The sequence below is a fragment of the Dendrobium catenatum genome, unplaced genomic scaffold (genome assembly GCF_001605985.2).
Source record: "Dendrobium catenatum unplaced genomic scaffold, ASM160598v2 fragScaff_scaffold_817, whole genome shotgun sequence".
Classification (NCBI taxonomy): Eukaryota; Viridiplantae; Streptophyta; class Magnoliopsida; order Asparagales; family Orchidaceae; genus Dendrobium; species Dendrobium catenatum.
Genome location: NW_021319279.1, coordinates 491,761 through 503,069, shown reverse-complemented (window position 1 = coordinate 503,069; position 11,309 = coordinate 491,761). Strand labels below are relative to the sequence as shown.

General features: G+C 35.4%; 1 protein-coding gene across 4 annotated transcripts in view; it reads right to left on the bottom strand.

Annotated features, from left to right (window-relative positions):
- LOC110109580 overlaps positions 1-11,309 on the bottom strand; it is a 36,359-nt gene that overhangs the window by 16,519 nt on the left and 8,531 nt on the right. The window contains exons 2-5 of one of the 4 annotated variants that reach the window (XM_028696690.1): positions 11,035-11,305; positions 10,763-10,905; positions 5,478-5,620; positions 3,434-3,529 (exon numbers count right to left, since the gene is read on the bottom strand). In XM_028696690.1, the coding sequence (XP_028552523.1) occupies positions 3,434-3,529; positions 5,478-5,620; positions 10,763-10,905; positions 11,035-11,098 (446 nt within the window). In that variant the 5' untranslated portion in view covers positions 11,099-11,305. Of the gene's footprint in view, positions 1-3,433; positions 3,530-5,477; positions 5,635-7,983; positions 10,171-10,762; positions 11,306-11,309 lie in introns of those variants that run through there. The other 3 variants (XM_020840725.2, XM_020840724.2, XM_028696692.1) reach the window with 3 other exon arrangements.

Sequence of the window (11,309 nt, the reverse complement as noted above, 5' to 3'; positions counted from 1 at the left end):
CGAGCGTGTAGCGAGCATGTACTGCTCAGTACCGAGCGTGTAGCGAGCATGTACTGCTCAGTACCGAGCGTGTACTCATGTACCGCTCAGTACCGAGCATGTACCGCTCAGTACCGAGCGTGTACCAAGCATGTACTGCTCAGTACCGAGCGTGTACCGAGCATGTACTGCTCAGTACCGAGCATGTACCGAGCATATACCGCTCAGTACCGAGCGTGTACTGAGCATGTACTCCTCGGTACCGAGCATGTACTGAGCAGTACCGAGCATGTACAATCTGATGAAGCGAGACATGAAGCAAATAACGGGAAGAAAGATCGTTACCTAGCCGTGAAAAAAGAACCGAGGATTACAGGAAGCTGGAGAAGAAGAAGCGAGACATGAAGCAAATGACTGGAAGATTACGGGAAGAAAGAGAAGAAGAAATAAATCGTTACCTTCGATCGCCTCCAGTTATGTTCGAACTCGACCGAACTGTGGTCGTCGAAGTCGACGGAGTTCGCCTTTCAGTTCTCACCCGAAGTAGAAGCAAGTATGTTACCCTAATACTCGACTCTTATACGACTCTCACCGCTCGGTCTATATACTTACAAATCGAAGCGGTGCCTCGTTTCGCTTCGAGGCGTTACGAACCGAAGCCTACGCCCTGTGCGAAATAAGCGCACGCTCCGCCGAATCCAACGAGGTGTAAGCCTCAACGCGCAAATGTTTCGCCTCGCCTTGAGTCGCGTCTCAGTGCGTACGCCTCTTCCGCCTTTTTAATCGTTGCTTTTTGCTAATGATATTATTTTTGTAGATAAGACTAGAGGAGTTGAAGGTAAACTTGAATTATGGAGGTCAACCTTAGAGTCTAAAGGTTTTCGCTTGAGTTGATCTAAAGCTAAATATATGGAGTGCAATTTTAGTAGTAATAGAACTAGTTGAGGGATTGTGACTTTGGGTTATCAAGTCATTAATAAAAGTACACATTTTAGATATCTTAGATCTATTGTTCAGAGTGATGGTGGAATTGATGGGGATATTATCAATAGAATTCTAGTTGAATGGTTGAAGTGGAGGAATGCATCAGGCTTGTTGTGTGATAGAAAAGTCACCCTCAAACTTAAGGGAAAATTCTATAAGATGGTGGTGAGACCTGCAATGCTTTATGGTGTTGAATGTTGGCCTTTAAAAGAAAGGCATAATACTAAGTTAAGTGTTGCAGAATGAGGATGCTCAGGTGGATGAGTGGATTTACCCTTAGAGACAAGATACGAAATGGGCACATACGTGAAAAGGTTGGAGTAGCTCCATTGGAAGATAAATTAGAGAGTCGCCTTAGATGGTTTGGTCACATAAAACGACGACCTTCCGATGACCTAGTTAGAAAAGTAGATGTATTAGATTTGACTTATATTAAGAAAGGTAGATGTAGATCTAAAAGAACTTGGTTAGAAAATATTAGAAATGATTTTTCTTTATTAGATTTAAATAAGAATTGACTTTTAACATGACACAATAGAGAAAAATGATACATGTAGCCGACCCCACGTAGTAGGTCAAAGGCTTGATTTTGTTGTTTTGTTGTTTGTTCTTAACATCCATTCTACTTAATATATACCTTCGAAAAAAATGGAGATTATGATAAGAACAAAATCTAAATAAACCGAAATACACCATACTAGTATTGGAGATTAATATTGCAATTCCAATACTAAAATATTGATATAAAACCCTGCAGCTAGCCAATGAACATAAACATTGTAACCTTGTTTTTTTAAAAAAAAGCAACAAAACCCTAAAATTTTCATTGTAAAACATTGTTTTTCATTAGGAAGGTAATAAAAATCCTAAGATCGCCAGTGTAATGAAGTGTTCTCCATCAAGAGGATGGGGTGATGAAGAAAGGAGTAAGAAAATAAGTAATTTAAATGGAAAGGAAGATGCAGGAGAGAAAAGTGGGCATTGACTTGAGTGCCTAAGGCCTTCACAAAATGAAAGCAAAACGAACACAGAGAAAGTTCACTACCATGGATCGGGTAGCAATTAAGATTTTCAGCCTTTCAATGGAGAATAAACGACATTTATGGACAAAGGATGCACAAGTTAGAGGTTTTTCAGTCATATGGGTAATGAGAAGAAGAAGATGAATAGGAGGGATAATACATAAATTTAAAGAAAAAGACAAAAGTTCAAGTTTATTAACATTTATTTCTAGAAAAAAGTGATGCTCCAGGTGGCTGCCAGTAAAACATTAAGAATAAATTATTTCAACAACAACAAACCTTTATCCCACTATGTGGGATACATGAATCATTTTTCTCCGTTGTGTCATATTAAGAGTCAAATTCTCATCTAAATCTAATAAAGAAAGGTCATTTCTAATATCTTCTAATCAAATTTTTTTAGGTCTACCTCTACCTTTTTTAACATAAGTCCAATCTAATGCATATACTTTCATAACCGAGTCATCAGAAGACCGCCGCTTCATTCAAGTAAGATTAAAAACAAAAATAAAATACTAATGAAAATAATGATGATACAAGACTCCTCTTGATAAATATATATACGTGTTAACGGGCGAAATCTCTGGGTAGTGTCTTATCTACAAACCCATCTGCCTTCCAAAATTTACCTCGGAACTTAGTTTGTTAAAACTCCCTCGCCGAATAAGAAAAGCGAGTGGAGGCCGAGGCCGAATTTTCGGATCCCACAATACGTAACTGTCGTTTGTGTCTACATATGCACTATGTTGCATCTTACAGTTATCTGAAGTAAAATATTGAGGTTCAGTAGCTTTTTATAAACTTTGTATGATGTTTTTAACTTTTTATTAGTTACGTACATTGCTATAAACAGTTACTTGAAATATACACATTGCAAGGTATATTTCTGAAATGTTCATATATGATCGTTCTACCATTAAACATGAAAATCTTAGCAATGGTAGATTGAGCATGCATGAACAATTAACCCCCTTCTATTGTGGTCATTCGTTTCTGCGTTGATGCTTTGAGCTTTTGAGCCAAATCATGACACTAAAATAATTACATGTCATAACTAACTATTTGGCTTGGGCTTTATAATTTTTTCATATTTTGCCTACCTAATTCTTCTCCAGCAACCTCCAACAAGCTAGACAAGGTTTGCATTTTCATTCCTAGCATTTCAATTAGCACCATGTTCTTGTCGCTATAAAAATTCTCTACTGCTAATCACCGAAAATTAAAATGTCACTTATGGTTCAAAAGCTGCTATATCTATTGGAATAATACAGCATGCTCAAGAAAAATTATCAAATTAATTACAGTAGAGCAAGAACCTAATCACTAATAAGGAAATTACATCTATTAACCTTCATTAACGGTACCTCTCCATTTTTTGAAAGCTATTTAGGAACAGTATTTCAAGCATACAAGTCAACTTAATCAAAAAAAGAACTAGTATGAATCACCTTTCAGGTAAAGAAATTCCTTGCTTCTCTAGCTCTGCAAAAAGCTGTCGTAGCCAATTGTCAGGAACAATATCCTTAATGGATTCCTCAGATTTCCTGAAAACCAAACACAATCATCATCATAATAGATCAATCCCAACTAATTAGGTTGTTGTTAAAAGATAATATAATCAATAAACATAAATAGCAAATCATATCATGATGCAGGAGGCCCTTGCACTGTAGGCTAGCCCTAGGGTTAGCATCCACTGAAGGCTAGCCCTAGGGTTGGCTTCGACCAGCTCAAGTTCAAGCCCAAATCAGGCCGAACAAATTGTCAGGTTTTGGAAGCCTTGGATGCAAATTTGCAAAACTCAAATTTCTGAAGAGGGGAGCCGCCAAATGCAAGAGAAACCTTTCAAAAAAAATTCAAATTCAAAAGAATGATTCCAATGAATCAACTGAATGCATGAAGGCTCGAATGAGTCAACCCCCAAGTGTTAAATTCAATGCAAGCATGAAGAATTTCGGTCCCACTTCATTTGAAAGAATTTTGAATTCAAAAGTCATGGCTTATCATGAATTTAAGGTAGGAAATATCTAATTTTTTTCTGGATTATCATTAATGTAAATAAGCTATCATGAGAAAGAGTAAGTTTAATTAGATAACTTATCATAATCTTAGATTCAATGTAGTTTGTAATTAATAAAGCTTTTGATTTCATTCAATTTCATACAATTCCATTCAAATATTTTGATTTTGGTCATTATGCGTATTCTCTCTCACACAACATATCATCTTTCCCCCTATTTTCAACGAGACTCACAACCGATGGCTACCTAATTCCTCTCAAACCAATTCTCACTTCCACGTCGTAGACATGAATACCAAGGTGTGATGGACATCCACATTTAGTTTTCAGCTAGGCTCCCTAGAAGAAAACTATCCCTCCCTCTCTATCTCTTTATCTCTCTTAATTTTACCTTATTGCTCTAGGTTTCTCTCATTTGGTCAGGAGGACAATTAGAGTTTCGACGGAAACTTTATTTAGGATTTACTTATGGACGATAATTTACTTTTCTTGTCCGTCTGATCTCTTTTAAATCATCTAGCATAAATTTTACATGCTTCATCCATATTCCATAAGGAAACCCTAGTCTCTTGAATTTTGCATGGTTCTCATGCATGCATGCAGAAGAAACATTCAAATGGGAGGAATCATTAAAATGTTAAATATCAAGAAACCTTAGAAAAAAATTCTTTGAATTCTTACTTGGAAACCCTAAGTAGCATACAAATCCTATCGATTTCATTATCTTACGCATCATCACTCCCGAATCATTTTAACATCACAATCCAATATGTGGTATAGAGTAAAGTTTGGTCTCCAAATCACATTGAATACCACAAATAACTAGAGCTTATTTTCCCATTTCAACAAGCCAAAATAATGCACTATTGCAGGTGTTTTTCACCCATAAAAAGACCATCTATTGCTGTCACATAATCTTGTCATAAAAAAAAAAATTTATTTTGCAAGGAAAGTTGTTTCTTACAGTTTCCATGCAGGCTAAAAAAATAATCTTGTCAGAATGTTCTTAAACAATCTTAACAAAGGCTTGAAAAAGCTTGCATTTCCATAGGTTTTCATTGAAGAAATCTTTATGATCAAAGCAAAAGCCTTGAAGTTCTACTTCACGTTATAGGCAACACTAGCATTTATTTCCTCCTCTCTCTCTCTAACAACCCTTAAAGCCAATCTATTATGTGCAAAGGGAAACTCGTTATAAAATGTATAGTTCAAGTTTATACCATCTTGGAAGTAAGTAATACATCATGGTTAATTTTCTATATTGGTGATAAAAGAGTATAATCCGCATGCCAACCCGAGATGTAAACTCCCCATCCTCGCCCCACAAACACAAGCAAAAACATCTTATTTACCTTTTCTTATGATAAATCCATGCAAAATAATAAATCACAATCAAATGAATTGTTATGAATTCTTCAAACAGGAACTAGTCAGTAAACTGAAAATTCTACTAAAAGACTGCATTCACGTACAAGCTATCAGAAGTTGGAGATCTGCAAAGTGATTCAGGCAATGACTGTGACTCATCAACCCTATCGCCTGTTACCCTACAATTTTCTGAATCATTCGAGAAAGCTGTTGCAATTGAAAGAAGCAGCAGCGGTCTTGAAATGCTCTGCCAATTGAGTGCTATCAATAATCAAAAGAACAAAAATTACCAGAAAAGAAGCTGAAAATACATTTAACGGTAATCAATTAGCATTTTCAAAGGTCAAATATGACATTTGAAACAAAATAGTAGAAGCAGCCCACACACTTGCATGAAGGAAAATACAAGTACCCTAAACCCCTCATCATATGATACCCTAAATTTAAATATATATATATAATTTCTTCGAAAATTATCCCTCACTTTTCACACATCCCAAAATTCAATAAAGCCATTTTTATTTCATTCTTCACTTTATTTCAATCATGTTGATACATAAGAGCATATAAAAATAATCAACACAAATCAATTTATACATACAATTACATTTTCTTAAATTTATACTTTCAATTTTACGATGCATTACTTAAGGCGGTGAACTTGTACGTTACTTGAGGCAGTGAACTTGTACATTACTTGAGGCGGACTTATTAGTAAAATTAATTAAATTTTATATTTAAATACATAAAACACTTAAGCCTTCTGATGAGGACATCAGCTAGAGATTTCGACATGTGTACCATTGACAGAATCATAAATCGACGGCTATGATTCAGAGCCTTTATTTTTGATATATTTTATGTTTTGTTTATTTTGCATTTCAGTTTTACTAGTTTACCCCTGTGGGTAGTAAGTTCTTATTGTAGCCCCGAGGGCATTTGAGTCTTTCTTCTTTTCTTTATTATTGAGGCCTATATATATAGAGGTCTTTTGCTTTGTATGAGCTTAATGATGATTAATAAAATTTCAAATTTCTCTCCTACTTTCTTGTGAGTTTTGAGAGAGAGGTGAAGCCTAGGAGAGGCCAACGAAGTACCCAACAGCCCCTTTGGTGCGATCTTGGTTTTTTTCCCTTGTTTTATCTTCTTCCTCCTCCTTCCCCTCCCATACCCGCCGGCTGCACCTTCCCCATCCTCCCAAACCAACAGCATCCTCACCCCTCCCCTTCCCCTCCACCGACGGCTTCCCACGCCCAATCTCAACCCGCCAGAATCCCCTTTTCCTCCTCTCCCATCGGCCTTCCATGGATCCCTAGCAGCCAAACCACCTTCTAAAACCCTCCATGAATTTTGAATTTCAAAATTCAAACTCTCCTTATTTACTTTCCTAAAATATCTCAAGGCAATTAGGAAAGAGTCTTTATTTGAATTCAATTAACTTTTGAATTCAAATACTTTCCTTAGTTACAAATTCTAATTTAGGAAAGTTACTAAATCTAAGTCTAATTTAAATTTAAATTAGATTTGAATTAATGTCCAACTTCCTAAATTAACTATCTTGATTTGGAAGCTTTTAATTGCTCTCCAAAACCCCCTCCCTCTCTCCACATGCCGCCGGCCCTCCCTTACCCATGCCACCTCTCTCTCTTATTAAATCCCTCTTTTCTCTCTCTAATTTGCTCATCAACTCCTAATTAAATATCCTCCCTTAGCCCCTTACCCTCCCCACCTCTTCCTAGTCCAAGTTTGGGAATAATATTGAAACTCAAAATTAATCCTTCCCTCCCTAGAAAATTTGGAACTAAATTTCATATTTTCCTTGAGCTATTCCTCTCCACCTCTCTCACCATTTCCAAAGAACAAACCCCCCCCCCTCCTTCCGAACACTAGCCGAAATCCTCATCTTCTCCACACTCCCTCCACTTCTCTCTTCCTCTAAACCTTACACATACAAGGATTATCTTCAAGCCGATGTCGCCTCCATGAATGGCCAATCTTGAAGTCGACCACGGATTTGCATACAACTCCCAAGGGCAAATCGACATCCTTCAGTCACCCTTCTTTGATCCAGACTGGGAATTCGAAGATTCAATGGAAAGCTACGCAGATCGCATACTCTATCATCTCGTCGAGATGATTGACGGGCAACGACCAACTGGACAGTGGCAAATCATCGGACGACCTTCAACTTCCCCTCCTCTGGCTACTTCTCCGACGAACAATACGTTACGCGTCACTTGGCTTGTGGTAGCATCACTAGGGTTACTTCTAACCTTTCTCCGCTAAACACCACTTTCAAGAGCGAGAGTGAGGGAACTCAGGGGTGAACATTTATAATTGTTAAGCCGTGGATTTTTGTTTTACTTTGTCATTAGTTTTACTTATTTACTTTGTTGTTATTTGCAAATATCCTTTTAATCTCGTTTGTAATCATATGCTATTACATGACTTCTAATTGAAAATTCAAGAATCTAACTTCGTGAAACATAAGTTTTATAATTGGCAAAGCTTTGTTCACATTATTATTAATTTCGCAAAGCAATTATTGTTTCCATATATATTTCACATCACTTTTATTAAATCCCATATATAAACTTCTTTCTCCCTTACGTGAGCAGAAGAAGGCGGAAGCAACATGCTGCGACTAGAGGGCTGCTGGAGCTACTTTAGCAGCCTCGGCTATTGTAGCAGACAACATCATTTGGATGGGCAGGAGCTGCATCAGCTGAAAAAAAAAAAGAAGAAAAAAAGGGGAAAAAAAGGAAAGGAAAAGAAGAAGACAAGAAAGGAAAGGAAGCAGATTAGGAGAGGCTAGATAAGGAAGTTTCAATCGTGTTCAACTCGTGTTCTACGATAAGAGACTTGAATGGGAGAAATATTTTGAGGTAACAAATTATTAAGATTATTTTGTGTTTAATTAAAAATGTGATATTCAGAAAACATTTTAAATCAATGAAATCATCATTGTAAGATAGTTTATGCAAGGTCGAGACTTCTGAGGAGCGAAGATATGGAAGCGTGTCGAAGAGAGAACCCAATTGTTTTGGAAACATACTCAATCTCTGGTATAGGAAGCAAGAAATTCGTGATCTAATTTATATAAAATTTCTTCATCTTGAACACATAAAAAAAATAGTAATAATAAAAACTGCATGCTTATAATTATCTGTTCATAAAAGATTTATCTTATGTCTGATGTCTCAGATTTTATGACAATTATTTCATGCCACTTTATATTCTTGATATTTGTTTTGATAGTCTGACTGTTATAAGTAATACATTCTTACTAAATGAGTCAATGTAGATAAAAAAAATACCATTGATAATACAAGTTCATGAAGTCATGTTATAAGAGATAGGCCATCAAATAATAACTAGCGGAGGGAGATGAAAGATCTAATAAGGTAAGCCTTAGTAAAAACCATGTAGAAGGTACCCGAATCTCTTTTTTAAAATGTTGGTATTTTGAGATACAATATTGAAGGGAGGAAAAATTAGTAAATGGTTAACTGATGGGCTAGGCAATGATGTATTATGAATGTGCAAAAACTTATAGTTATCATATAATTTTTCTAAAATAGAGTCCATGAATAAAATAAAAATTATATGAGAGAAAACCTAAAAAATTTCATGTAGTAATTGTGCCCTATTATACATTGATTGCTTACTAAAATGAGAAACAGGTTATTCATTCTTCAGAGTTACATATGTATACTACTTATGAACTTTTATTTAAAGCTTCTCTATTTTAAAAGTTCAGGAAGTCATGTTTTGAGAGATAGGCCAACAAATAATAACTAGCGGAGAGAAAGATGAAAGAACTAATAAGGTAAGCCTCAATAAAAACCATGTAGAAGGTATCCGACTCTCTTTTCTAAAATGTTGGTATTTTGAGATACAATTTTGAGGGGAGGCAAAATTAGTAAATGGTTAACTGATGGGCTAGGTAACGATGTATTATGAATGTGCAAAACCTTATTGTCATCATATATTTTTTCTAAAATAGTGTCCATAAATAAAATAAAATTCATATGAGAGAAAACCTAAAAAATTTCATGCAGTAATTGTACCCTATTATACATTGATTGTTTACGAAAATGAGAAACAAGCTATTCATCCTTCAGAGTTACATATGTATACTACTTATGAAGTTTTATTTTAAAGCTTCTCTATTTTAAAACTAAGACATAATATAGTTCTTCTTATGACTTGCACTAGTTCAAAAAAACTAGCATGCATGTTGATTGTTTATTATTCTTGTATGTTAAATCATGTACTAGAACTATTTATCCCACTAAATGTTTAGCTCACTAGTTAATATATTGCAAGAATAGAAAAGAAATCAACAGGGCTTTAGGCTAATCATCGGCAACACCTTATACAGTCCTTATAGTTGTATAGTCGTGGGTGTAGATAGAAGGTTGATCAGTAAGGTGTAAATTAAAGATTTTAAGTATGTGTAATTTTATTTGAAACTTCTAGTAAAGCTCTGTACTTTGTTGATGAATATTGTGCATACTTTGAATATTTAATTATGAGGTATAATCCAATAGTTACAGTATAGTACATGAATTGTAATAGTTTGGACAGATTAATTTCTCGCTAATACTCATCCTAAACTAAATTCATCAAGATTGAGTAGAAAATGTATCTGACAATATTATCCATTTCTGTTACACCTCAGGTTGACAAAATGAGGTGTGGCACCTCAACCCACCTATACTCTAAGTTTAAAGTAAATTTCAGAATACATCTTTTTTAATTTTGAAATTTAGACAATTTTGTCGTACCTAAGGTCTTCCCATTTGAACAGTATGCCCTCCCTCCCTCCCCCCCTCCCTCCCTTGAAGATATCTTCTTACATAGAGGAAAAGGCAAAAGAATACAATAGAAAAAGTGAAAGGAAAGTGTCCAGGATATTTGGCTAAGGAAAAAAACAAAATAAATCTGCTGCAATCTCTTTGCCATAATTTCAAGATACGACAGCAAAAAAGACCAAATCATCTGAACAAAATCTTAAGGCAATATAACTTTTAAGCAATTAAATAAATTGTGAAAAGATGATAAAGATAAAAGGAGCGATTTCCAAGAAGTGCAACTATACTGATTAAACTTAAAATTTTCTACTCCAAAATTCTTCACAAAATAAAGATGAAAACCATAACATCTCGAAGCAGACAAAACTTTAAAGAAGGAATACCATTCCTGTAGGCCTTCACACAAAAGATTACTGCACTGTGCATGTCAAAATTAATAAAGCCAAGAGCGTTTCACATATACAAACATGTTCTTGTGCATAACTAAATTATATTAACCATTTTAAAACAATATGCAACACAAGACATACATTGCGTAATACTTTTTCCACAGCTCATATGATTTAACCTACCTGTGTGCCTCTAACTATTAGCCTAAGCGGACCCCACCTCTGTAGCCATTTAAGTGGTGGATAACCAAGAACTTGAAATGCTTGAACAAACCGCCATAAAATTGGACATTTTGCTTTAGAGAACCTCCTTACTGTCTCTAGAACTGCAAGTTTTATTACAAAAGACAATATTTTTCCAGAGTGATTTGGATTCAATCGAAGAGACTTCAAAGGTACCATGTGTTTCAAAGTCATCTGAGGATTAGCTTCTTGGAAAGAAGCAACTAGACTACCTTTGTGCATCTTCTCACCAGTAGGGCTTCTAGGTGAATGATTTTTTTTGCTATAAGTAGACATAGGCTACCAAACCAGAAAAAGGCAAGAAAAGTGAAAATTGCAATCCAAGTTTAATGCAATCCAAAGCGCAAATTTATGAACACCAACAACCAAATCCATCTGTTATACATCAAGAAACAACCGAGGTTGTTCTAAACCATAATTTGAAACTGCTGCCCAAGTCATAATTCTGATTTTCAATTTGACACCTCTTCAGATGAATACAACCTGA